Source organism: Rhinocladiella mackenziei (genome assembly GCF_000835555.1).
Source record: "Rhinocladiella mackenziei CBS 650.93 unplaced genomic scaffold supercont1.6, whole genome shotgun sequence".
Classification (NCBI taxonomy): Eukaryota; Fungi; Ascomycota; class Eurotiomycetes; order Chaetothyriales; family Herpotrichiellaceae; genus Rhinocladiella; species Rhinocladiella mackenziei.
Window position 1 is genome coordinate 339,349 of NW_013550599.1, and position 26,554 is coordinate 365,902.

At 49.6% G+C, this 26,554-nt stretch overlaps 13 protein-coding genes across 13 annotated transcripts; 8 read left to right on the forward strand and 5 right to left on the reverse strand.

Moving 5' to 3' along the window:
* Positions 1–453: 453 nt before the first annotated feature.
* Positions 454–2,385, forward strand: Z518_07927 (uncharacterized protein; the record flags this gene model as incomplete). Its single annotated transcript, XM_013413670.1, has 1 exon — positions 454–2,385. The coding sequence occupies one exon, from the start codon at positions 454–456 to the stop codon at positions 2,383–2,385; it is 1,932 nt and encodes a 643-aa protein (XP_013269124.1).
* A 393-nt stretch (positions 2,386–2,778) lies between these two features.
* On the reverse strand, positions 2,779–4,872 carry Z518_07928 (uncharacterized protein; the record flags this gene model as incomplete). The annotated part of the gene is made up of 1 exon (XM_013413671.1): positions 2,779–4,872. One exon carries the CDS (start codon positions 4,870–4,872, stop codon positions 2,779–2,781), a length of 2,094 nt encoding a protein of 697 aa, XP_013269125.1.
* Positions 4,873–5,378: 506 nt separating this feature from the next.
* Positions 5,379–6,475, reverse strand: Z518_07929 (uncharacterized protein; the record flags this gene model as incomplete). The annotated part of the gene is made up of 3 exons (XM_013413672.1): positions 5,379–6,107; positions 6,173–6,358; positions 6,410–6,475. The coding sequence occupies 3 exons, from the start codon at positions 6,473–6,475 to the stop codon at positions 5,379–5,381; spliced, it is 981 nt and encodes a 326-aa protein (XP_013269126.1).
* Positions 6,476–7,212: 737 nt separating this feature from the next.
* On the forward strand, positions 7,213–8,086 carry Z518_07930 (uncharacterized protein; the record flags this gene model as incomplete). Its single annotated transcript, XM_013413673.1, has 2 exons — positions 7,213–7,778; positions 7,837–8,086. 2 exons carry the CDS (start codon positions 7,213–7,215, stop codon positions 8,084–8,086), a joined length of 816 nt encoding a protein of 271 aa, XP_013269127.1.
* Positions 8,087–9,675: 1,589 nt separating this feature from the next.
* Z518_07931 (uncharacterized protein) lies at positions 9,676–10,098 on the forward strand (the record flags this gene model as incomplete). Its single annotated transcript, XM_013413674.1, has 1 exon — positions 9,676–10,098. One exon carries the CDS (start codon positions 9,676–9,678, stop codon positions 10,096–10,098), a length of 423 nt encoding a protein of 140 aa, XP_013269128.1.
* Positions 10,099–10,815: 717 nt separating this feature from the next.
* On the reverse strand, positions 10,816–12,708 carry Z518_07932 (uncharacterized protein; the record flags this gene model as incomplete). The annotated part of the gene is made up of 7 exons (XM_013413675.1): positions 10,816–11,007; positions 11,073–11,207; positions 11,264–11,461; positions 11,535–11,960; positions 12,017–12,280; positions 12,335–12,426; positions 12,480–12,708. The coding sequence occupies 7 exons, from the start codon at positions 12,706–12,708 to the stop codon at positions 10,816–10,818; spliced, it is 1,536 nt and encodes a 511-aa protein (XP_013269129.1).
* Positions 12,709–13,381: 673 nt separating this feature from the next.
* Positions 13,382–15,170, forward strand: Z518_07933 (uncharacterized protein; the record flags this gene model as incomplete). The annotated part of the gene is made up of 3 exons (XM_013413676.1): positions 13,382–13,846; positions 13,905–14,894; positions 14,979–15,170. The coding sequence occupies 3 exons, from the start codon at positions 13,382–13,384 to the stop codon at positions 15,168–15,170; spliced, it is 1,647 nt and encodes a 548-aa protein (XP_013269130.1).
* A 109-nt stretch (positions 15,171–15,279) lies between these two features.
* Z518_07934 (uncharacterized protein) lies at positions 15,280–16,514 on the reverse strand (the record flags this gene model as incomplete). The annotated part of the gene is made up of 3 exons (XM_013413677.1): positions 15,280–16,330; positions 16,380–16,419; positions 16,481–16,514. The coding sequence occupies 3 exons, from the start codon at positions 16,512–16,514 to the stop codon at positions 15,280–15,282; spliced, it is 1,125 nt and encodes a 374-aa protein (XP_013269131.1).
* A 324-nt stretch (positions 16,515–16,838) lies between these two features.
* Positions 16,839–17,344, forward strand: Z518_07935 (uncharacterized protein; the record flags this gene model as incomplete). The annotated part of the gene is made up of 2 exons (XM_013413678.1): positions 16,839–16,935; positions 17,031–17,344. 2 exons carry the CDS (start codon positions 16,839–16,841, stop codon positions 17,342–17,344), a joined length of 411 nt encoding a protein of 136 aa, XP_013269132.1.
* Positions 17,345–17,845: 501 nt separating this feature from the next.
* Positions 17,846–19,728, forward strand: Z518_07936 (uncharacterized protein; the record flags this gene model as incomplete). The annotated part of the gene is made up of 2 exons (XM_013413679.1): positions 17,846–19,267; positions 19,375–19,728. The coding sequence occupies 2 exons, from the start codon at positions 17,846–17,848 to the stop codon at positions 19,726–19,728; spliced, it is 1,776 nt and encodes a 591-aa protein (XP_013269133.1).
* Positions 19,729–20,101: 373 nt separating this feature from the next.
* Positions 20,102–21,285, forward strand: Z518_07937 (uncharacterized protein; the record flags this gene model as incomplete). The annotated part of the gene is made up of 4 exons (XM_013413680.1): positions 20,102–20,228; positions 20,312–20,516; positions 20,580–20,676; positions 20,773–21,285. The coding sequence occupies 4 exons, from the start codon at positions 20,102–20,104 to the stop codon at positions 21,283–21,285; spliced, it is 942 nt and encodes a 313-aa protein (XP_013269134.1).
* Positions 21,286–23,173: 1,888 nt separating this feature from the next.
* Z518_07938 (uncharacterized protein) lies at positions 23,174–24,709 on the reverse strand (the record flags this gene model as incomplete). Its single annotated transcript, XM_013413681.1, has 2 exons — positions 23,174–24,584; positions 24,639–24,709. The coding sequence occupies 2 exons, from the start codon at positions 24,707–24,709 to the stop codon at positions 23,174–23,176; spliced, it is 1,482 nt and encodes a 493-aa protein (XP_013269135.1).
* A 617-nt stretch (positions 24,710–25,326) lies between these two features.
* Positions 25,327–26,507, forward strand: Z518_07939 (uncharacterized protein; the record flags this gene model as incomplete). The annotated part of the gene is made up of 2 exons (XM_013413682.1): positions 25,327–26,127; positions 26,322–26,507. 2 exons carry the CDS (start codon positions 25,327–25,329, stop codon positions 26,505–26,507), a joined length of 987 nt encoding a protein of 328 aa, XP_013269136.1.
* Positions 26,508–26,554: the final 47 nt, after the last annotated feature.

Below are 26,554 nucleotides of genomic sequence, written 5' to 3' on the forward strand. Positions count from 1 at the left end.
CGAGCCCCGGCCACTTGTTGCCTCTCTCCAGAGCTCTCACAATCCCCGGACCGAGTTTCTCAGCCCGATCCTACCACTACTACCACTCCTGGTAGTCGTCCCATTTATATACACTCTTGTTTTAACACTTCAATTCCTTTACGTCCGTATCTTGTCCACCTCGCCTCTTCTCTACTATTCTTCCTCCGCAGGGTCACATCCGATCACCGGTGTCCATCCGAAATACAGTGCACGCGTTCAACTCAATCATCTAGAAACCGCAATTATTTACCGAGTGCAATCATAGACTACTCTTGTCACGACCCGAGGTAACTTAGTCTTTGCATATCAAAACAAAGATTGACCTGTCATCCCTTCCTGATCTGTCGAAGCCCTGGAATACAGCCTTCTCAACCTGGTGCGGTCAAAACATCAGCGACAACTGTCCAGACTCAGTCCATCTTCGCCATCATCATGGCTGCCATTGCGGCATCTGCTGCCGCTACTGCTGGCCTCATCTACGCCGACTACTCTCTCGGTGTGTCACGCGACATCTCCCAGTACCGACGCGACAAATCATTTACCAAACGCTTCCCCCAATTCATATCTAGACTTGGCCCTCAATCACCGCATCTATATCGTATGCTGGAACTTGCCGACCCAAATGCCGATGCCTTATGTTTCGAAGGTCGATCTTGGAATTACCGTGCCATGAAACAGCAAGTGGATGACTTGGCCGTGGGCCTGAGCAAGAGTCTCAACGTCAAGAATGGCGACATCGTTGCTGTGTTCATGGTCAACTCGCCCGAGATGGTCTTTGCCGTGTTTGCCTTGACGAGACTAGGAGCGGCACCGGCATTAATCAATAATGCCTTACGAGACGACACCCTCTTACACTGCGTGCGACTTCCTTCCTCGCATCTCATTCTCAGCACCCCCGACCTTGCTCCCTACGCTGCGTCGGCGGCGAAATCATTGAGCGGCAGCATCAAGACCGTCAGATTGAACTTGGGTTCGTTTCGACCCACCCCCATTCCCAGCGAAGACATCATGGATTTCCCCTTTCCCGACCCATCGACATCTCCGGCCTTCTCTCTACCACCTATACCACCCCAGTCCCTCGCCTCAGTCGCGGCATTAATCTACACCTCCGGGACGACCGGCAAGCCAAAAGCCTGCCGCGTCAAAAACGCTCTGATCTGCGCCACCGCATGCACCACATCGGTAGACCACGCCCACCGCCAAAAATACCTCGACGGACTCCGCATCTATTCATGCATGCCCCTGTTTCACGGCACAACCTTTTTCACGGGCCTCTGCTACTCGGTCGGCAACAGCGGGTGTTTCTGCATCGGACGAAAATTCTCCGCCCGGAATTTCTGGAAGGACGTCCACGAATGCCGCGCCACTCGCATCCTGTACGTCGGCGAACTCTGCCGATTCCTCCTCGCAACCCCCAAAGGAGACTTTGACCGTAAACACAACGTCCTCGTCGCCGCGGGCAACGGTCTGCAGAAGGACGTGTGGATTGCCTTCCAACGCCGCTTCGGCGTCAACGAGGTCCGCGAATTCTACCGCTCCACCGAAGGGCTGGTCAAATTCGACAACATCCACCGCCAGAGCCGGCCTGGCGCAGGCAAAGTCGGGTATCTAGGTGTCTTGCGTAACAAGGTTCTCGAAAAGGACCAATTCATCGTGAAATTCGACTACGATACCGAAATGCCCATCCGCGACCCACGGACGGGGTTCTGCCAGATCGCTCCTCGCGGCGAACCCGGCGAAGCCATTGCCCGCATCCACTCCATGGAGACATATACCGACTACCATGGAAACGTGGCTGCGACGGAGCAGAAGCTGCTCCGGGACGTCTTTGCGAAGGGCGATCTCTGGCAACGCAGTGGCGATCTGCTGGTCCAGCAGCCGGACGGCTGGGTTAGGTTTGTTGACCGCATCGGCGATACGTACCGTTGGATGGGCGAGAATGTGTCGGCGGGCGAGGTGCGGATGTTTATTTCAGAATTACCCGGTGTCAAAGATGCGGTGGTCGTTGGGCGCCGTCTCGACAAGTACGAGGGACAAGTTGGAACCGCGCTCGTGGTATTGGATGCTCCCCGTGACAAGACGAGGGAAGAAGTATTCATGGCGCGTCTGTTCAAAGACCTGCGCAGTAAAGGTGTGCCACGATACGCTGTTCCGAGGTTAGTGATGGTGCGCGACGAGTTGGTCGATGTCGGAGATACGTTCAAGCATGTGAAGGCCGTGGTTAAGAATATTGATTGGGGATCCGGTCAGCCTGATAAGGCCGGGGATGGGAGGAAGTATGTCCTCGACTTGGAGGAAGAGGTGTTTAAACCGCTCGACCAGGGCAGGTGGAGTGGGATCCTCGAAGGAAAGGCAAAGCTGTGACGTGTCGATTCTTGAGCGCGCCTGAGAAATGGGAGGAGAAGGAAACAGCTAGATAAATAAACGAGAATGAGCCTGTTGGGAAGACTACCGGTATGTACAAACCGGAGGATTTTAGGATTGTTCGGGGCTATTTAAACCAATACGTAGACTACGGTGATCGTTTAGAGAAAGACCCAGGAAGAGAGAAAGAAGAGGGAAAACTGCAAGACATGTTCATGCCAGCGTAAGATGCAAGATCGAGGATGTTTAATAAGAATCATTATTACCTTTTAAGTGGCCTTTCAGCGGTGATCATGGAGCGAATCATATTCCGGTATCAATCTCTGTTCGCGTCTGTGTCAGTTGTCTTGTACCTGTCTGGTCTGATCCCTATTCTCTCCCGTCCCGTTGATCCTACCATATATCCAATGAACGAGTCTCATGGCCCCTATTTTGACTCTGACTCCTACTGTGATTTCTGCTCTGGTTCTGGTTCTGAGATTGGCTCCTGCTTCTCGTTCTTGGCCTCCCATCAGAATCGAGATCGGGCCGGATCCAATCGACAATCATCCTCCCGCCGTTTCTGACCCCGTCTACCGATGAAGGCACGTTGACGTCGTGTGTACCGTCTGAATACCGATCTTTCGGCCCATTCCCAACGCTCATATATGTTTGTGCCCCCGTCCCTGTGCCCTGACTACTTCGCTGGCTTCGAATAGATGAAGATCTCGTCTTGGTCATGTGTGTTGATGTCGCCGACATGGATGTCATGGTGGAAGGTCTATCCGTTCCAGCCTCGGCTGTTGAAGCAATGATGCTCGTCGAGCTGGTGGTGTCCTGCTCGGTCAGATCGATTCTTTCGCTGGTGCTTGGTGCGCGACTTCTTGTCTTCTTCAGCGTGTGGTTTTCCCGATGGATTCCGACAGTCGCTGGGCCCCAGCGTGCGGTGTAGCCCTTCCAGATCAGTTTGACTTCACGGTCGCGTTGTTCAATCACATGGTCTAGGTGACGCTCTATCTCGAGGATCGTCTGGGTGGTTTCTGGAGTGATGGTTGGATGTGCAGATACCCGGGTGGTCCAGTCGAAGCCTCTGTCCCTGTTGGAATGCGAGAACATCAACGCTGATGCGGTATTGGCTCTGATCGCAGATTTGATCGCGGTTGGAAAGTCAGGTTCAACGTCCTGGGACAACAGATGTATTTGCAGTGACAAATTGTCCAATGTATCCGTATATTTGTCTAGAATTTCCGATTCGGCTTTTCGGCGCGACGCGAGATCACATTCGGGACATGAGCCCTCGATGATATAAATATTTGGCGGCGCCATAAGGCACCTGGAACCCCATGTTTGCAGATGAAACGGTGGGTAGGCAAGAAGGCCTTCATCATATCCAGCGAGCGTAGGTTGGGCATTGAGAGGCCGGGATGCTGGTGGAGATGTGTGAGGGCAGGTGGTATAGTGATATTTGTGAGCATAGACAACTTCGGGATCCGGTAGGGTGGGTTCTGCGGGGAGGCAGTGGGGTATGGAGCATGGCTCATTATCGGCGTTGTCGTCTTCTGGTGTTGGTGATGTTCCCGTTGGAGTACATATCGACGAGGATGAAACGGCCTTGTTGGTGCGTCGATGTGACCGTATGTAAATACGTCTGGTAGGTAAAGAGCTTGACTCTCGACTTGAAGGACCTGTTGGGTGGGCGATCAAACACGTTGCCGAGGAAGTTTCTCTTATAGCTTCTGAAGAAGACGCTTGAATGCCCGATGGAAATAAGCGCGGCGACGATGACTCCGACAACGCTCCAGTTCTTGTCGATGATATGGTGAGTGGCAAGGCCTTCAAGTTCGGAATTTCAAGGGGGTTTGCAAAAGCTCTGGCGTCCGAGTCTTTGTGAAGGGTATTTGAAAAGCCTTCCTCGGCGGAAGCGGAAGCGGAAGCAGAAGCAGAAGCAGCAAAATGGTCTCTGGATGAGATCTTCCAACTTGTGGGAGGATAACTGGCTTTGGGAGACTGGGATCTGGAACCCCTAACCTCGTGTCTCTTCAAGATGGTAGTTGAATTTGGTTTTCTTGGAATGCGGCCCGAATCAGCTGCACTGGAAGGGTGGAGACCTGGCTGTGGGGCATTTCTTCCGGGATCAAGCTTCGCCCAGTCCTCCGTAGAGACAGATATCGTGACGCTGGATCTCTCCTGACCAGAATAACCCGATGTATTGATTGAGATATCATTGCCGCTTGGCGCATCGGCTGTTTCGTTTGGAGGTCGGTCGGGCCCGCCCATCGTAAAGCGTCGTTTTCGACGGAGCGGTCTCTTCGGTCGATCTTGATTAGGATGCGCGCCCAGGTCAAATAGTCCTGATTCTGCAGTGCGGTCATTCGTCGTCGGGTTTTTGGCGTTCATCATCGAAGTTGGCAGAGCAGGTTCGAGAGCTCGAGGCTCCCTTGGGATTTGCCTTTTAGAGCGGGCATCGACAAATACAAGTAGATCTGTATTCTGAGGTCGAGAAGCCATTGGATGCACGCCGGCTTCGAGAATATTTTTATGTTTGAGAATTCCCAACAAGAAGATTGACGAGGGTTTTGGTCAAAGATTTGGTGGCATCTGGAAGAACAAAAGACTGTCAGCGAGAGATGACATTGGTCTCAGACGGTTCCGAGACCGGCCATTTCCGCGATGTTTATTCTTCTGGCACGAATGAGAGAGATGTAGTAGTCTTGGTTGAATTCATGGTTCAATATCAAACACGTTGCATGATATTTCAAGCGAGTCAACCCATTCGACTGATAAGGAGCCAAGTTCGAGAACCAGCATGAACTGGACAGCGGATGTTGGGCAGCATGGCATGACGAGGTGCCAAATCGGCCAAGCTGAAAAATGCCCAAAGCGGGAGATCGACTATGCTTGACATATGCGATCACGTGATCCAAAGAGGCGCAGACGATCCATATAGCAAAAGACTTTGTCGAGCAGGTGGAGATCGTGGAATCGGAGAATTGGAATGCCAGAGTCTCCCGGGTTCAGTCCTCCTCAACACTGCCCGTCAAGATGACTCGGAGATTCATTCGCCAACGAGCAACTTCATGTTCCAGGGCACTCAATTTGGCGGCAATGCTCATTAAACTGGGATCACCCGTTTCCACTCGTACCTTTTCGCGAACGATAACATCTTCCTTGCCACGCCATTCGTAGATTTCTCCCATTTCATCATGATGGGGAGGCTTGGGACCAAGCCCCAACAGTTTACTCCTCAGGTTGAACCCGGAGAGCGAGAATGCTGAATCGGAAGGAGTACTTGGAGTTCCCCCCGGTGAAGTAGGAGCCAGTGTTCTCACAGTGAGGACGAGATTGGCATCTTGAATGGTGAAATGTAAGCTGACATGTTCGCCCAAGGGAGGTTGGAAGACATTTTCGTCCGGACTATTCGTCCACCATTCTGCTCCTGGAATCGAGCCAATGTCTGTACCGGTGACAGGGCCTTTCAAGCACGCCTTTGCTTCCCGAAGATGATCATGAAGAAGTTTCAATTGGCCCGAGATAAAAGAAGAGTCGGTCGGTTGGCCGGTCCATCGGGAAACATCGATGATATCGAGTGAATCATTTACCAGCGACCTAACAGCAACTAACTGTGGGAGGATGATTTCGGACGAGGACGAGGAAGAATGGAATATCAGGCGAGTAGATGGTGTAGATGTCGTGGTGCCTCTGGGGGTATTGGGTGGCAGAGTGGTGAGATGAAGGTGAATGTCCTGAAAGGTGGAATTAGCCAACAACGTCCGGAGACATCAATAACGTAAGCTCGGCGCCACTCAACTCCTTTGACCAGCTTGGTGCCGACTCTTGTTACGAAGCCCTTGACGCTTTCAGACCTCAAGGATGAGAGGACTAAAGTCGATCCAGGTTCTTTGGGAGCCAACAAGACCGCGCATTCTTCCAGACCTTCCTTCAGGGCACCAAATGAATGTTGTAAGGATTCAAGTAGCCATTGCAGCTCGAGTTTCTACGGTCGAATCAGCCCATTTCGAGGTAGGGACATTGGTCCCCATCTTACCAAGGAGTCATCTTCTGCTTTTCGAAGTTGATCCGGAGGAATTGGAGGGTACACCCAGGTGGACATGATGCCGGAGGAGAAAGAATGACGAATTCGATGAGGCGGCAGTTGACGACGCCAACGAGGCTGTGAATGGAGAAGGGGAGATGGTGCAAGGCAAGGAAGTGGCTAAAGGGGAGAAATGCGGTGATTTGATGTCAGGTGATCTGATCCCGCTGTTTTTGAAGCTGCACAATTAGGCGCGGAGCTATCGAGTACACTAGTCCATCCGGGAAACACCTACCAGCATTTTTCTTGCCTGTGTCAACTGATGACGTGGTGGCACTGACCACGGATCTGTGTCCTTTTCCTGTTTGCTCTCGAACATGCATGCGCTGATTTGCTGTGCACTCGGTACGATACGGGGGGTAAAACGACGTATGTCAATTGAAAGAGCTTGCTCTGTGCCTCCCATCCTCTATTGGGCTCCTCGCTTCTCTCTTCCTCCACCTAGGACCCTACCCTGTACACGCCAAAGACGATCCCTCGTCTAGCTACTCCCGGGGCGGGTGGCTGACCCAAGGGTGACCTCATCCAAGACTTTTGCTTGCCGGCCACACTGGCACTTGCTTTGGTCTTGCATCACCAGCCTTCCTGCTATTACATGAAGAGTCTTTTTTTTCCTCGACCTTCCACACCGCTGCGTCTGTGGCTTTGATCTCCTCTTTCTCCCTCTTTACCAGCATCCTCAAGCTCCTAGATCTCTGGGTTGGGCTCCAATACCCTTCCGGACTTCCAGGACTGTCCAATTGGACCAGCGCATCATGGCAGCTCGTAAGCGAACCCCGCTCCCGGTCTGGAAGCCATGTGTATACACTGACACGGTTTCTCCAGGTAGAATATTCGGTCTGGTCTCCCTCATCCTGGTCGCAGCTGGCCTGCTATTCATGTTCTTCATCCTCCTTGCCGGCGCCGTCGATCATGGTCCCGTCAACAAGTTCTACATCCTTCAAGCCGACACCGCCAATATTCCGGGGGCACCAAGAGTCTCTCGGTGGTCATACTGGAATGTGTGTGGTGTTCAAAATGGTCGCACTGTTTGCGGCGATCAAGACTATTCAGATGTTCATCCGGCATACCCGCTCGATCCCGCTTCTCATCGCACCTTCGACACTCATGTGAATATTCCCCAAAACTTCATTGATAACCATGGATACTACTATTACATGACTCGGTTCATGTTTGCTTTCATGCTCATCGCTCTATTTTTTGGAGTGTGCGCTCTTTTCACTGGAGTCCTTGCACTTTGCTCCAGAATCGGCAGCTACCTGAGCGGATTTTTGACCATGATTGCTGCGGTTTTCCAGGCAATCAATGCATCATTGATGACGTGAGTATTAATTCACGCCTGTTGGCCTCTCGAATCCAACGTGCTAATCAATCAACAGAGCCGCTTACGTCAAGGGTCGCAATAATTTCCGCAACAACGGTCAGTCATCCGACATTGGCAATTATGCCTTTGGATTCGAATGGGCTGCCTTGGCCTGCTTCCTTATCTCAACCATCCTGTTCTGCATGGGCGGATCAACACAACGGGAAACCACGGCTTCTACACGACGCGGATTTTTCCGTGGACGAAGGAGCCGGAGCACTCGAAGCAGAGGCAGCTTCGTTCACGATAAAGAATATGGATCATAAGAAACACAAATCAAAAGTGCATTGAGCGAAAACACCAGGGGGGTGGGGGGGAAAAAATGGTTGAAGACGCATAAGAACAAAACCAGTCATTGTACCGAATTTCGGGGGCGTCCTCGATGAGAATTTAGGGTTATTGCCGTTTGGAGTTAGCAGAGAAACCCACACCAGGACGAGAAATGTCTTCATGTCGACGATCCAGTCATGGCAAATACAAAATAGGTAGTGTTTAATGTTTTGAAAATTGTCAAGAATGCCACTCTAGAGAGAAAATCTGATGATCGATGTTCCTTGATGGCGGGGAGTTTGCAATATTTAGGAAGATGACCGTCCTATGTGTACATGATTGCTCTTTGAGAATGCCTTGTGATGACTTGTTCTTCTCCGTGTGGCCTACACCTCCAAGTTGAGTCAAACCAAAGGGACTTTGGAACGAACAGCGTCCAAATATAAAATGTTCTGCATGACAACACTCGACGCCTTCTGCACCTGCACGCCCTTGATCATACAGGCATCCCATCCCCCCTCCCACTTCAACAATGCCGACGATAATCATGCTTCAAGTTCAAAACCGTCGGCTCGAGAATCTTGAGCGGCATCCCTGTCAGAGCCTCCTTCCGGACACCAGGAAGATACACTTACTTCGAAGACCTTTGGCCGCGTAATAGGCAACCTGCCATAAGGCTACAAGCGCAATGATGGCCATGAATAGACCAAATACAATGGAAACAGTGACTTCGGCTGGAAGGGCCATGTCGGCAAGGCCAAGTCCAGAAGACCGATTTGGTGACGGTACACAACCTTGTTGCAGGAAAAGTTTTGTATGAGCTTTTCTTTCGCACCGAGTGGAGGGGTGATTCCATTCGGCAGAGAAGGGACTCTCAAAAGGTCAATGACTAGATCTGAAAGGATGGGTTTGAAGAGGATTTGAAGACCCATGACCCATAGATCACGGGGAAGAGCTACGACAATATATTATACCTAGCATCATCAACGGGTTATCAAACATTTGCGCATACGATTCAACTTCATCCCACGGACCCAAAAGTCGTTGCTGAGCCTAGAATGCGATTGGGGTAGATGGTATGGACTTACGACCAACGGATCATAGTTTAGGGTGGACACGCTACATTGGGACTAGCCTAGTCACGTGCACCACAGCCTTTGTGGATTTCTGCCAAGGATTCTGGCTTACGCTAAGCTACATTCGTTTACGGAACATATATGAGTAAAGCGGCCACCCCCAGCAGATAGTTTTAGTTAGTTCATACATTCTCTTCCCGCCGCCACAACCACACCTTCGTGGCCTTTTGTAGCCCTACGCCTCGATTCAATCAACCAATCCTCTCTCGGTCCTACAGTTGGCGCTATAGTACTAGTACTATGCAAGGTCGCCTTTTGACAACGAGTCGTAGGGCTCACCCTGACACAAGGTGCAACTTTGGTATGATGTCCAATACATCTCCTCTGCGTGATGAACATTTCCTATCCATGTGCTCTACAGTTCCCTTCCCCCTCGAAGGTTGTTCAAGTCTGCTCCCAGCATAAGCACTGTTTTCATTTATTTCTATCATCTCTTGGGCTATCAAGGAATGACTTCGAGTTTGCGAGCTACGCCAATCCCAGAGAAGAGGGACTATCACTTTCAAGCAACAGACAAACAGTACAAGCGACAGTTCGCGAGACGGGGTATGCGCAAAAACTTCAATTCCAGAGAAATGAAAGCTATTCTCAACGATCCCATGGACAGCTCCGTAATTCGAGGTGTCCAAGTTCCCAAAGCGAAGATCAACCGATTCGTCCGCAGACAACGCCTGAAACGACCGAAAGATAAAACTCAGGCTCATCTTGGAAAAGAAACCGTCCCTGCCACTGAGCTAGAAGTAGCAATACCCGAAGATCTTTCTTCACATTCACCTCCTTTGCCTCATGGAGAAATATTCAGTGCACCAAGGGACTGCAAATTGATGCTCAAAACGTTAATCAGGACCACATTGTCCTTTCCGATGGCCTGAGAAGATCCGTTGTGCTGAAGTTGGTAAGTCATGCTAGTTCAGATACGGCTGCATTTTGACTTGCCCAGTTCGAAACCTTGAATGTCTCTTCTATCTGGATCTTTTTCGCTTCGTCTGGCTTTCAAAGTTACCGAGGAACCATGTCCTTTAACCAGCAAAATATCCAATGACTATCCAACTTTGCCAGATTAGAAGTTTTTGACGAGGATCGGCTTGAGGTGGCGGCTCTGTTATCGGCGACCCATGTAGTCACGGCGATCAGAGCCGGCCTGTTTCTAGACAGGTGATCTACAAAGTTGTGAACAGGGGTATCCTTGGATTCTTCGCCCAGGGTGAATTGATATTTGCAGCATTGAAATTTGCTAAGCGATGTGAGTGGCCCCATCGAGACTTTTGACCAAAACATACTAAGTTTTCTCATGAGACTTGGACACTTTAAATCGCGAATACCAATGGACAAGTGATTACCGTCCAGACTTGAATCTTAATCCCCGGCTTTTCAGGCAGATTTCTCATTTGGAGATGATACGGGACAGTTTGTCTAAAATTGAGTCCCTCCGGGGCGTCGATTTTATCGAGTGGAGGAGACGTGGGATATTTTCATCACAGTCTCTCCGCAAGGCTTTCTTGAACATCCATCTAGAAGATCTAAGGTTAGGGAATGGAGACCGCCTCATGGTGCTCAAGGGAGCCGACTAGCTTCAATGCCGAAAGATTTCAGTCACCACTCCTCAAAGATACATAACAATCCAGATTCTTCTGTTTGACGAACCACACATTCTCTGTCTCCAGGGGTTGCTCAGGATGGACAAGCGTGAAGTCAAACTTTCGGACCAATTCGGGAATCAAAATTGAAATTTCCAGCAAGCTGATGTTCTTTCCGATGCAGGTTCGCGAGCCGGCGCCGAACTGGAATCCAACCGTCAGAATTACCACTCAAGAGTGTTTGGGCTTGCATCTCGACCTGGACTTACCGTCAAAATATACTTATTCATTTCAGGGGCTCTCTCCGGTGATTCGAGCCATCTTTCAGGTCTGAAGTCACCGGCATCGGGGCCGAAGATTCGTTGATTAGCATGGGCAACCCAACTATTGACTCCCACTTCTGTCTGTTGTCCCGGTCAATATCATTGCCGCGCGTTAGGGGGACGCATATGATTCCTACCTTTGCCGGAAAATATCTCCCCGCAATGCTAGCACCGCCTTCGGGAACAACCCGGACCATAGGCAAGCCTGTGGCTGGATGCAGCCGTAATCCTTCTTTGATGCAAGCTTGGAGGTAAGGTAGCTTTTGAGCTTCTTGAAAGGAGAACATATCATCTGATCCGCGTTCCTCAATAGCGTGGTCGATTTCTTCTCTCAACTGCATCATGTCAGCCACGCTCGCGTCTCAAAAAAGAAAGCAAACCCAAAAAAGGGCCAATGTTTGGATGCACCTTGCTCAAACTCGACGGAGTCCTCATGAGACAATTCATGATTCCTGCCAGGCTGACTGAGGTAGTATCAGATCCTGCACCGATGTTGGTATGACAAGTCGTATACACAGCTGTCATCGAGAACCTGTCTGGCTGACGAGCGTGCATTCGCAACAGCTTGGTCAAAAAATCATCCGTCGGCTTGGCCTCATCATTCTCCAGGTCACTCTTCGTCTTTTGCCTCTGGCCCTGTTCCACTTGTTCCTTGGTGAATGTTCCCATATAATGCATACCTCCACTAGGGAAAAAGGAAAGGATCCACATCAAAGAGCGGTGCCATTCATGCATGACACCTACTCGGGACAGATATACCAGATACGAGTGCAAAGCAGCGATCATTCCACCGTTGTCCTCGCCGGTATCAAGGAAACCGAATCTTTTACTGAGCTATCAAGGCCCGATTAGCCACCCATCGAAACTCAGCCCTGCAAGAGTCGACGTACCGTAATTAGGGCAATTGTATCAAAGGCATAATACTGCAACCAGACTTGGAGGTTGATTGGACTTCGTGAATGAGCGAACTCTGTGAATTTTTTGACGAGGATCTGGGCACATTCAACTGCGTATGGTTCCATTCCCATCAAACTAGTCATTGAGTAAAGGGAGGCGACATTTCGTCGGTTCACAGCATGGGTTTCTGGGTTCAGATCCGTGAACAGGTCGGGCTCCGCGCTTTTCGGGTTGCCAGACGCGATATACCATTTCCCCTGCCATAAGAGAAAGTTATATTTACCCTCAATGCTAATTCGGGAAATGCAGACCTTGACAAAGCTTGTGCCGTGGCCATAGATCGTCTTGATCGCCTCCGTGTCGTCGATGGAATAGTAGTTGGGGGCAATTCGAACGATTGAACCTGAACAACACTGGTGAATCAAGTGCCCAAATGACGGACGACGACATACGTACCATATTTCCGGTGCAATTGAATATTTGTTTTCTCGAAATGACCGCCGGCCACCTCATTGAGATACCATAGTCGGGTGAATCTTGCCACAAAGGGACCGGGGATGTTTCTGAGAGGGTCTCGGATATATGATACAGCTAGGTACAATATCCAGATGCTCAGGAAGAAACCTGCCAGCAAAACAGGAGGTAAGGCTTTGGCCTGGCCAAGAACATCTTGTAGTTGTGCCATTGCATTGAATATTTGTATTCTAGACAAAATATGATACCCTCCCACCCTCTTTTTTTGGGAAGACAGAGTGACGGCAGTATCTGGTAAAATCTTCGAAGTAGTTCCCATGAAGTGTACGGAATTTACCCATCCCACTTACATCTCCTTCAAAAAACCCTTCGGTTATACGAGGTACTAACCTAATTCCCATTGCGGCATACCCCACAAGCCTCGTTCAATGCCAACGTCAGCTCTGTGTATAGCTGGACAGTATTAAACCACATGACAATCAGCCTATGTCGTACATATGATTGCCGCTTCTATCGCAATATGATCTACAAACACAATTTCGGCGGAGTTACCCCATACTGCCCCAAGATCTTTTTGTTGGGGAATTTCCTGGAGAAGAGTGCTTGACTGTAGAGAGGGACCCCCGCATGAGGCTACTTTCTCCACGTATATCGAAGTCAAAAAGGGGGCCCCCGGTGTTCCCAGACGGATCAGACTCTTCGACGTCATCCGGTTGCGGATGATCAAACGTCGTGGCCAGTACTCTACGAAGGTTTTCCGGATTGGGTCCCTGGAACCGCCTCCAGAGGATCATTCCATCCCGTTTATACTCGCGTAAAGAAGCAAGGACATGCCAGTGGTGCTTGAATCTGACTCATATTGAAGCGAATCACCCGAAAACAACATGGGCGTTCTTCAGAACATTTCAAACTCTCCAAGGGAGATTGAGCTGTATTTCCAGCCCATGAAGCTTGTGACACTCTTGTTTGCTACTATCATCGGTATACCCATCCTCTGGATTCTAGCAGACTATGCCCGCGTTCTCCGACTTCGTCAGAAACTCCCTCCAGGACCATTTCCTGCACCATTGTTTGGGAACTTCTTCTCCATTCCAAAACTTAAACCGTGGATTGAGTTGGAAAAATGGTCTGAATACTACAAGGACCCAATGATCACGATTTGGCAGGGTCATCGACCTACAATCATGTGCAATGACATCTGGACCATCTCGGAATTACTTGACAAGAGAGCCAATATCTACTCCTCTCGCCCGCATATGATTGCAATGGGGGATTGTGTGAATGCCACGGAGACAAATCAAGTTTGTCTCGTCTACGGAGATAGGTGGCGTCTACATCGTCGTCTTATGGTACGTGAGCTTCGAATCTCTTTCTGTTCGCGTTGTAACTGACCAAAGGGCATCCTAGCACACTGCTGTGGGCTCCCAAGCTGTACGCTCATATCGAGACATCCAAAGCAATGAGTCAAAAATCCTGGTTCGAGATCTCATGGATAGGCCCGCCGACTTCGTGTTATCTATCGAACGATATTCCTGCTCCATCGTGTCGATCATTGGCTGGGGTCGACGTATCGACAAGATCAATGACTACGTTGCACAAATGGCACTCAAAGCAATGGAAGGTGTCGATCTGATCATCCCCGGACTCTTCATCATGGAGTCGATTCCCATCCTCGCCAGGCTTCCAAGATGGCTCAACTGGATCTACCCTCTTCCACATTCACTCATTACTTTTTCAAAACACTTGCAGAGGTATTTTGTTGCTTTGTCAAAAGAAGGTGCCCACGCACCGGAGGATAACTTTGCCAAACGCCTCTTTAAGGAACAGCAAGAAAACGGCCTTCACGACGACGAGATTGCCTCTCTGACTTCAAATCTCATTGGCGGTGGAGTTGATACTACCAGTGGCACATTGATCTCGTTCATTCTGGCCATGTGTGTCTTCCCAGAAGCACAGAGGAACGCTCAAAAGGAACTCGATCGTGTTGTGGGCCCAGACCGCGTTCCCGATTGGAGTGACGAGAATCTTTTACCATATGTCAAAGCTGTAGTGAGTGAGGTGCTCCGGTGGAGAACCGTCACTATTCTCGGTGGAATCCCTCATGCTCCAATCCAGGACGACGAATATCGTGGATATTTCATTCCCAAAGGCACAGCCATCACGGGGAATGTCTGGGCAATCCATCGAAATCCCCGAGATTTCCCAGAACCTGACAAGTTCCGTCCGGAACGGTATTATGGAGGATTGGAACGACCATATCCAAATAAGCAAGGACATAACGCTTTCGGTTGGGGTCGTCGACAATGTAGCGGACAGCCACTGGCGGAACAGGGGCTTTTCTTGACTATTGCAACGCTGTTGTGGGCATTTGACATCAAGCCCGGGCTGGATAAAAATGTAATGTGTCGAACACATCACCTCAATTATTCGATTCTTGAAGTATACCTTGAAGAAATTTGATCATGCTGACTTGTGTTCTAGGGAAACGAAGTCAGCCTGGACATTTTCGCGTACACTAAGAGTGAGAATATGAGGCCAGAACCTTTCAAAGCACGTTTTCTCCCTCGCTCGCGAGAGATCGAACAAATTATCCGCGAAGAAGCTACAAGAGCGCGAAAAGAACTCACTGTATTTGACGGCGAAACTAGATTAACTCTGGACAATGTACCGTAGCCGTTTGGAACTTGCTAGCAAATGAGACCAGAATACGACGGAAGATGGGTGTTCACAGCGGTATGATTTGGCAGGGAGCACCTATATTTCAGCAGCAACAGCTAACACGCTATAGCTTGGGGGCTTGTTTGAGAGTCAGAAGACGAGATGACGCATCTATGTCAATCAGCCCCTGCATTTCTGGAATCCATTCTCGTAGAACATCTTCAGATCCGGTGCCCTTCTTCAACTCCGGATAAGACTCTTGTGTTTCAACATCCAGGCTGGGTGATTCTGACAATTCTACCAAGGGACGAAGCGGTTCTTCTGTCTCATCCATATTAAGAACTGGCATCACGCAAGCGTCGACATGATCGAAGACGTGGCGCCATTCACTCAGCGTCTTTTGCTGGAACACGTTCTCGAATAGCTCTTTTGTCGCCGGCCAATGTGCTCGATCCCACTGTTTCGGCATCTTGCTTTCCTCTAAACCCAGCCCTCGAATGAGATTCCGGTAGAACTGAGGCTCTTGGGCCCCCACCGCCATAAACCGCCCGTCCTTCGTCTTGTACACTTCATAAAATGGAGCTCCTCCATCAAGCAAGTTTTCTCCCCTGGGCCTATCCCAATTCTGATGACCAAGTTGCTGTCGAGCAAAGGTGGCCAGATAAGCAGTACCATCGACCATGCTAGCAGTGACGACCTGACCTTGCCCTGAGACTTGTCGATGTAACAAAGCCATCAGTATTCCTACCACACAAACAAGACCTCCACCAGCGAAATCACCCAGAATGTTTGCAGGGGGTGCGGGATTTTCCTGTTTCCGTCCAAGTAGCGACAAAATCCCTGCTACCGCCAAGTAGTTGATATCGTGGCCGGCACGGGCTCCATAGAATCCATCTGGTCTAAATCCATGCAGGTGAGCATATATCAACCGCGTGTTCAGTTTGCAGAGCACCTCTGGCCCGAGTCCCAGACGACTCATGACGCCAGGTCGGTACGGGTCGATAATGACATCGGCGGCTTTGGTTAGTTCCAGGAACGCGAGACGAGATTTTTCCCATTTGAAGTCCACAACGACTGATCTTTTGCGTCGGCAGAGTGTGTCTCGAGGTGGACCGAAAGGAGAAATCAGACGGTCAATGCGCACGATGTCTGCTCCGTAGTCTGCGAGTACGAGGCTGACACAGTAAGTTGAACGAAAGTAGGCGGAAACGTTGTTGAACTCACCCGGCAAAAGGACTTGGTGCAAGTCCACCGAGTTCCAGGACTAGATATACCGGTAGCTCAGCCTTTCCCGTTCACGGCGGTTGATGAAACTGTCCGCTCACCTTTCAATCCGTTCAACGGGGCTGTTGACGCCATCGTTAATTGATCTACACTCGGTCATGGCTTAGAACTCACGTTTTGTATCCGTCAGATCAAGATATGGACGAAACCCCGTTAGTAATCACCACCAAAAGCCACAACTCCAACTGGGTGTACCTGGATCCTCGTTAATGAGATTGCCCCACATTCTGTTCGTGCTTCTACTCCACCGATTTCCCCGATTCTCGTGTTCCAGGGAAGTGGGAGGAAAGGCCCGCGGGCGGAGTACTATATGTTGGACCTGCTGGTCTGGATCTGCGCATAATCAAGATCTCGAAAAGACCCATGATTCCAATTCAATTCTTACATCCAATCAGAAACATGTATGCCTTTGACACAGGCTACAGCGGCCTCGCATACAACATCTACTTTAGTTATGGGACGAGGGTACACTTATGTCTTGGTTCTCAAGGGACTCGTATGTTGGCATTACTTCGCCACAGAGCGTTGTCCAGTCAAATGATGGGGTCTATCACCCGTGAAAAGGCTAGCCTAATCTATGAACTATCGGAGCACTGGCGAAAAGCTCTAGCAGCTGGCTGGTGGGTGACAAATGCACCTATGCGGATCTGGCATTTGTCACATGGGACACGGTGATCTTGCAAACCATGAAGACTTGGGTTGGCGAGGAGGGCGGTTTCACATTGGACAGGTTCCCTCATTTCAGGAAATGGCATCAGCAGATGATGGCTCGTCCAGCGGTGGCTAAAGTGATTGAGATGCGAAGAAAAGAAACGGAGAAGTATATCCAAGCTGATTTGGAAGAGGCTCAAAGGCAAACTGGGCGCAAGGAATTGACCAACAGTGAGAAGGTCGCGGATTTTTAGCGTTTCCAGTTGCTGGGCCTCCGTCTGTGCCATGTGGCGCTTACAGGGCGAGTCATGAAGACAGCAATTGCATTTCTTGACTCTTCAACCCTGGACTTGCGTTTCTTCTCATTCTGGATTGATCCAACAGAGATATTGACAACTAGGGGTTGCAAGATGATCTCAACAAGTAGCCCAGCGCTTCAGTAAGAGTCGAGGATAAACGAGGCCAAAACCCGCTCCATGAGCGAGAAACTGTGAAGTACAATTCGACTGCTCATATACAAACGGAGTGTAAACCTTGGTGTGTAGGTCAGGTTTCTCCAAAACTGGGAAGGATAGTCGTTGGGGAACAAATTACCGGGCATATATGTAGCCGAATTGGGCGGCCACAAGAAAATGATTAAGATTCCACGATTATTATTACTGACTGTCCAGACAGTAGGATTGCCCAGACCAACCTTTCTGCTCTGCTCGTCAATAATTTGCCGGACATAATAGGGAATCGGAAAACGTGGCACCATGATATTCACCTCGGATTATCACATCGACATACCAAATAAAGACATCCTAACTTTTCTTTTCACCCACACGCGCTTTAAAGAGGATGATGCGATCTGGATCGACGCAGCGAATTCGACGCTCTTCGTTACGCTCTCCAAGGCCAGAGATTTGACACATCGAATCGGCCATGGGTTACGAGATCTAGGTATAGGCGAACACAATGGCAGAGATGATATTGTCCTATCCTTCGTCGAGAATCAAGTCATGGTGGGCCCGGCGGTATTGGGTGTTTTGTGTGCAGGTGGGATTCATGCGACGTGTCCCATGACAGCCACTGCATTCGAGCTCGCTCGTCAACTAAGGCTGAGCAGTCCGAAAGTCCTCATATGCTCAGCGCAGACCCGAGGGGTAGCGGAGGAAGCAATATCACGTTCCCGAATTGAGGATATCAAACTCTTAGTGATGGTTTCTGGAGAGTATGATATAGTTGACGGCAGTGGGCAGTCAATCATCAGTGAGCAGAAGTTACGGTGGCGAAAAATTACGGATCTTGCTGTTCTCGAGACAACAACGGCTTGTCTGGTATATTCAAGTGGCACCACGGGCGTGCCCAAAGGTCAGAACCTCCAAGATCCCGAACAACGAGCCCCACTTTCTGAACCTTGCGAGACAGGTGTACGAATCACACAGTTGAACGTTGTGGCAAATCTCTGTCAAATGGCGTTTCATTTCGACCATTTCGCCCTGAAGGCCATTTCAGAAGGCTTGTACCTTCGAATGCCAGGCATCATGCAAAATGCCGTTGTCCTAGGCATCACGGTTCAGACGATGATGGCTCTGCTGACAGGGATGCAGGTTTACATGTTCAAGAAATTCGATTTCCCTTTCCTAATGGAATGCGTACGGAAGTACTCTCTTTCGGCGTTCTTCCTGGTGCCGGCTGTTTGGAATCGGATCGCGAATGAATGCACTAAAGAAGAATTGTCCTCGTTTCGGTTTTGCATGAGCGGTGCTTCGCCTCTTCCACTCCCTCTCCAATTAAGGATGCAGGATATGTTGCCTGACGGGGTGATGCTGCGAGTGAATTGGGGAATGACTGAGACCACAACGGGAGCCTCACAGCCAGCTCCCAATGAGGTAGACAGAGAAGGAAGCTCTGGAAGACTTCTACCGAATATGCAAGCTGTGATACTTTCTCCTGACGGGAGGAAATTGGGAATCAATGAGCCGGGAGAGCTTTGCGTCAAAGGTACCTTCCATCAAATTTTCTTCACGTTGAAATTTCTTGGTAAACATGGTTCAGGGCCGAATATCATGCGAGAATATTTCAACAACCCTGAAGCTACGAAGGCGGCGTTTACTCCGGATGGGTGGTTTCGCTCTGGTGACATTGCCCACATTTCTAAAGATGGGAAACTGTTCATCGTGGGACGATCCAAGGTGAGGATAAAACGCAAGGCTAGCCAGATTCTAGTCTCAAGGCCTCCCTGTTCTTTACCACAAAGTAGCTTCTTGATGTTGGTTTTTGTTAATGGAACTCATTACAGGAACTTCTCAAGTACAAAAGTCATCAAATCTCGCCTTCCGAACTCGAGGCGATTCTTGGTCAATGTCCTGGCGTCGCAGACATCGGTATCATCGGGGTACCAGATGGCAATGGTAACGACCTCCCGCGTGCATACGCTGTTGCTTTCCCATCCAAGAGTCCAGACTCAGCCACTGTCTCAGAAAAAGGCATTCATGACTTCCTTAATGCAAGGGTAAGCGTCCACAAGCGACTGAGGGGCGGAGTGGTGTTTGTCAGGGAAATCCCAAGGAACCTGAACGGGAAGATCATGCGGAATGTGTTGAAAGAATGGGCCGAGAAAGACGGGTCAAGCTACGCACGGGCGAAGCTGTGAAGAGCACAATACCCTCTGAACTCAGAACTTTGGATAAGGAGGATCAATGATGACGACCTTTTCCCTCCCCTGCACAAACCTCTTGCAATGTTGTGTCAAATTGGGGAACTTTTAGCTCCAGCTCCGGCATTTACGGTCCCCCACCTCCACCAAGCGAAGTCGGACCCTCTTGAATGGGGAAGAGGTGGACAACTGAGTGGGGTTCGCCTAATTGGATGATGATGGTCGTCAGGTATGGGGTTGAACGAACCAGAAGAGGATTCCGGTTGAAAATCAATGATCTTGATTTTCTCGACCATAAGATCCAATAGATGATATTTCTACTCTATATCTACGCTACTGCCTCCCTCGGATTGTGCACAGGATCATAAACATGGATCCATCGAAATTCGGAGTCTCCACGATACCCCTAAACCACGCACCGTATGGACCCCTCCGGCCAGAGAAGCTCGCAGGTGTGAACAAGGGGAAAGTCGCTGCGGTAACTGGCGCTGCTCGAGGTAAGTGATTGAGAGCACATCTTCGACCTGTTCAGTCTCCTTGGCTCGAGAGCTATATTCCAACAATTCCCCTCCCGGAACAGGCATTGGTCGAGCAATTTCAGAACATCTCGCGCTCTCAGGTGCCAATCTCGCCATCTTAGACCTCCTGGTCGAGCCGCTGGCAGAGACCAAGACGTTGTGCGAGAAATATGGCGTCAAAGTCTTTATGTATGCCTGCGATGTCACAGACGTGGAACAGGTCCGAGCGGCTCTGAAACAGATTGAAGGCGATTTAGGTCCGATTGAGTAAGTTCGTGTCCATGCTCAGAAATCAATCCAGAGCCACGAGCTGAAAGTTTTGAAAATGAGTATTATGGTGAACAATGCGGGAATCTCGCCGGGAAGGCCTCAGTGGATGGAGAGTTTTGAGGACTTTTGGAAGACGATCGAGATTAATTTCAAAAGTGTAAGCTTCTCCGTCCCGTCTCCTTGAGAAGCTTTTCCAAAGTCCGAACCAAACATGCAACAGTCTTGGATTCTAAAATCGATATCTGGAATATAGGCAATGGTCACCACCTGGGCTGTCCTTCCGGGCATGCGTGAGCGAAAATCCGGGGTGATTATCAACATTGCGTCTCGCGCCGCGACGGTCGATTTTCCATTTGCCGTGGGATACAATTCGAGCAAAGCCGCTGTCACGCGAGCTGTCTCAACACTGCAGGAGGAGATCGATCTCGATAATCTAGGTGATACGATTCAGCTGTACGCATTGCATCCTGGAGGGGTATATACGGCCATGGCGAAAACCGAACCCCTTCCGGAGATGTTGGAGAAGTATCCTGCGCTGTCTCAGCACGGGACGGATTTCAAGAGTCTATTCAAAGATCCACCCGAGCTCTGTGGGGCCACATGCGCTTATCTTGGAACGGGAAAGGCTAAGGAGATCAGGGGCATGTATTTCGATTGTCGGCAGGATATTGAGCGGGTGTGCGCGGTTGGGAGGGAAAAGTTGCAGAAGGACGTCTTGTATACTTTGAAGATGGATTTTATTGAGGGCTATCAGAATGAACCATAGTGCATGTGGCGGAAGTGAGCAGCATGATGACGACGACGATGACGCCAGAAACTGTGATATCTCTTTCCAAGGATACACATAGAAATTTGCTAGGAGACATAGGAAGTTGGTAATGCCAGTCATGATGCCTCTAAGTTGAACGGACTCATGTTCCAGGCACCATTCGATGACATAGTTTGTTGGTCTATATGATGATCAGTTAGAGCTCATATTTTGTTTCATATGAAAAATCAAACAAACCCATAGTAGAAGAAGTTCTTGAAAATCATGTTCATGACAAACACCTGGGTGCTGTTGCACACAATAAGCATCAAGGCCCTGTTGAGTGGCGAACGTCGCAATGAATGTCACGATAAAGAGCGTCGATCCGCAGAGAAAGATCGAATTCCCAAACTGTCTCACAGTATGGCACCAACCCACAAGTCTAGCAACCGTGCAAGTACATCCCAAGTCGATTGGTACAAGCCGGAATTCTGGTTCGTGACTCCGTGGTTCTTGCGCACCGTGAACTATATCATCAGTCCGGAGATGAAGAAAGGTACTGTGTAGTGCAGCACGTCGCCAATAAGAGGCACAGCAGAGATGTAGCCGACACATACCGAACATAGAAGGTAGGAAGGAGAGGCGAAACCACGCCCAGAAAAAATAATCACGACGACAGACCAGGCAAAGATGATACCAGTCATGAAAACTGGGTATAAGGCCCCAATATCCAGGAGAACGACGATGAATGTGCAGCTGCCATTTTGAGGATTGAATCATCCACGTTGCAAGAGTCTCAGATTCGGCTCGATGTTCAATATGGTGTGCAGCTGACGATTCGATGTTTGCAAGTTTCTTTAGGTTCTCATCCGAGCCAGTTCTGTCGGTTTCGTAAACTACTTTTCGCCTATACATTGTCTCAGACCTATCGAAGAAGGCCAAGGTCGTTCAGAAGCTGGCGAGGGGAAGACAGATTTAGAAATTGTAGTGCCGGCTTAGATTTGCAGTGATGCCGCCTGTTATGATTGAGATTCCATTCGATATTGCACCGAGAAGGAAGACCACGGCGGCGACGCATGGGCCTCTATCATGAACGAGGAATAGATCTCCAATTGATGCAATTGAACGTGCTTTGTCCGTCGCCACAGCTATACCTTGAAGAATCCGGCCGGCTAAGAGTTGGCTATAGCCAGATGCTGTCTCAGAGATTACAACGTCGACCGTTCCGATGATAGACGAGAACAAATACACAGGACGCCAGCCACATTTTCAACCAAGAGCGGAGGCAAAAGGGCCAATGGCATCTGTTGTCGGAAGAGAATAACTGGACAATTTAGCCACATCGGTGACTGATCGACTCAGGTCAGTTGATGCCGGAATCAAGGAGCCGTAGGATGGCGTTGGATAAGGAATGAGGGGATGAAGACAACTTGAACCTATTGGGATAACGCCGTGAATAATGACGCTGAAGATAACACTGAGTATCAAATGCTTCTTCACGGACGCCTGGTTCAAATGATCATTTGGGTCCTCTGACGGCTGCAGAGCCAAGATCCCAGAGAACAGTTCCAGAAATGTGAGTGGTGGTGTGTGGGCTCAAGAAATTCAAAGACTTATTTTCGGATGGACAGCGGACAGTGGAGAAGCGGTCAGCGAGGGTACCTGGGAGAATAGCGCCTAGGCCTGACGCTGTTTCAAATAACAGAGCATATGTACAATATCAACATGGGAAATTATTTGGGGTAATCCATAAAGATGGCCATTCTCGGTTGACCCTTGGTGGCTGTTGTGTTGGTCTCCACCTACAACAGGTAAACCCCACATTTCCGCTTTCGGCACTTTGTTCAGCCTTGCCTGGCTAGTGTCTCATCAGGACCCAGCTGTCGGACTTCGTGCATTCATCCCCTTAATAGATGCCCGGGATAATCCTCCACCTGACACGGTTGCAATATCGGACCCAATCTTTCCCATACTTTCTTCGACATTTCTCGTCATCTCTCATCTCCCGATGAACAAGCAAGACTCCAAAATACACCACATAGAAGTAGGTAAAGATCATCCCCCAGCCTCGTGCGTCTCCTTGCACAACCTCTCTTGTCACAGCTCCAGTCACGGGATTGTGGTATTGGTTGATGACGTAACCCGCCACACCGGTCGGAAGAGTGTAGCTGAACGACATGATCCAGTCACCAAAGTAGTTGATATGTCGAGCAGTGCCCCACCAACCAGAAACAAGGAGTTTGGAGCCAGAATCGGTGGTCATGGTTTCAAGATGTGAGACACGGGGATCGTTGGGATTTGTGCGGAAGCGGTTCTTCTGATTATTTGTAGCTCGGAATATATAATAGCCAAGCGCTTGGACCGCTAAGACTCCAGCAATGCCGCTGATACCGAGAGAGAAAGGATAGACAGCGAGATAACGTGTTGGTAGACTGTAAATGAATGGTAGCCAGGCGACATCGCCAAAGGCCAGCATGAAGCCAAAACCGTCGGCTATCACATCGATGGTGGTGAGGATGGCGGTTTCCATATAAAGGGAATCGAAGACGTAGAGTGACTGAAATAAAGTGATCATAATAATAGAATCGGTCACGAAACCGTGTGCCTTGTATTGGTGAGCGATAAAGGCGAGGTCAAGGATGACCCAGCCAAGCAATCCTGGTCTCATTTCATTGAAGACCTTGATGTCGATGACCTGACCTCCAACGATGGGAAGCCAATTTGGAATGCCGATGCGAGGATTTAGTTCCCGGCCGATGAAGAAATCATAAACCATGTTTCCGGTATGTCCGCCTTTGGCCAATTCCCGATTGTCAGGATTCGGTTTTCCAGGTTGCGGAACACTGAACGAGGCAAGATACACATAAATGGCTTGAGCGGTGGAGATTATCAGATTGGTGGTCGCGATCTGTGGCAGGTTGTCCCAAATAAATGTCCAGACCACAAAATCTGCACCTTGAATCGCCGTACCAACCGCCAGCCCAAGAAGAATCAGCATGGCAGAGTTGAATGAGTTGAATTTGTAGTGATGTCTTCCTCCCGTCCCAAGTGTGCTCCCGTCGACCTCTTCACCCGGGAGAAATAATTGCAGTGCGACGCTGAGGGCGTAGTATCCAAGAACCCAGAGTGTAACTTTCAAGTCGAACAATCCTGTTAGTCCACTTTCTGGCCATGGTGTCTGTTCCTTCAGCTTTTCAAGAGTCAAGGTCTCTGGATCTAGAAGGGCCGGTGCAGGACATCCAGACACATCGTTGCATAGGAAGATGGAGGAGTAGACGAGGATTGGGAGGAATATGATTAAGGCGGCGGCTCCTAGTCTGTGAAGTTCTCAGTTAATGAAGATGAAAAAGATGGAGGATCGATTTACTCACGGCCCTCCAAACTCATAGCCATGTTTTTCTGACCTGGCCGCCGCGGATTGTATCGCCCACTTAGCTGTCATCTTGGGGATTCCACAGACATGTACTGGAGAACAAGGATCGGATATTCCTGAAGGAAGAAAAGGACGGAATCAAGTTGAGAATACTAATGAAAGTATGTATAAACGAGCGAATGGGCAAACCACACAAGCTTGGAGTTTTCTCTGTGAACTCGAAGTCGAGTCCAAGCAAAGAAAAGTCTTCGGAATATTCCCTAGCCGAATGAGATCATGATGCCATCCTTGGATCGCACAACCGCGTCAACCCACGGCGCGTTGGTGCTGGAACACACATGAAACGCAAAGCCATCCATCCTTCTTCCTCCATCATCTCATCCCAACCCCCCTGCCGGAAAATTAATTCCGCCAAATCCCATTGAACGGTACCAACCGACAGTCGCACCGCCTCTGTGCTTCCCCCTGCCGCGACCATCTGTTTGTTATCATCCCATTGTACATAAAAGTGCAAAATTTCAGGCTTCCATCAAAGGGTCTTTTTATTCTCTCAATCTTATGCCTGCTCAAACACCGAGCTGACTGAACTTTCCAGGTGCAGCATTCACCGCGCTTTGCTTCTGTCCTTCATTCAATATTCTGCCGACAAAACTCTTTCCACAGTGGCCTTGCAGCTTTGACCAGCCATGCATCTACCGACTGCAATCCTAACTGTTCTCTTTTCATACCTTCCCGCAAGCATCGCTTCGACCGAAATAAAGCCACCTCCCAAACCGTGTACAATTCATTCGCCTTCCACCGGTTCATTCTTCGATCTGCGCCCTCTACAATTGAAGATTGACGGCACGAAATACCAAGTCGCCAGTAATGAATCCTATCATGTCAAAGGCTATGACTATCCCTACAACTTCACCATGAACTTCTGTGGCCCGGTGGTGGAACCATTGGACGAGGTGGAAGGTATCCCGACGACCACCGTGGCCAATGTGTCAGCGTTTTACAAGGATGCGCGTGGAGATGTATACAGTATTGGTCAAGAAAATGATGAACCCATATTCCGGGGCAGGAAACTCCTGATGAACTACACCATGGGCTCGCCTTGTCCGGACCTTGACGAAGATGGCTTACCCCTAGAGCCGGATACCATGTCGAATCGAGATCGTAAACGACGCAAATCAACTCTCCTTTCGTTCATTTGCGACACTTCTCCTCTCCTCTCTACACGCCCAGCTATCTCATTCCTCGGAACCCCCGACCATTGTACGTATGTCTTTGAAGTCCGATCTCGCTATGCGTGTGGCGGAACGACGCAATCGGGTGAAAAAGGCACCTTGGGGCCTGGCGGAGTGTTCGGTGTGATTGTGGGCATTGCCTTGCTTGTATATCTGATAGGAGGTATTGTATATCAGCGCAACGTCATGCATCAAAGAGGATGGAGACAATTGCCCAACTACGCCGTCTGGGCCGGACTGTTCAGCTTCTTCTCGGTACGTTGTCCCTATGTTTCTTTTTTGTTGTCCAGAGTCTGTGCCATGTTCCCTTACACTCCGTGCGATCTACAGAGGCCTTTCTCTACACCGCGCCGAAAGCGAAGTGCGTCCAGTGCTAGAAATTACGATTGGAAATCCGACCTTCCATGACCACGCTGACATCGTGTTGTTGTTGTTTTTTCCCGATCTAGGACATGTTTGTCATTCTCTTCTCCTCATGCACACAACGAATGCCAGGAGGAGTGACTCAATTATTCGCCGGTCGACGAGGGTATCATCGCGTCGGCACCGATGAACGGGGATCCGACAGACGAGGGCGTACACCTGACGATGAAAATAGACTCATTGACCAGCTTGATGAGGAATGGGAAGATTGATCGAGGGCATCTCCATCTCATTAAAGCTCTCAGACTAAAACCCCCCT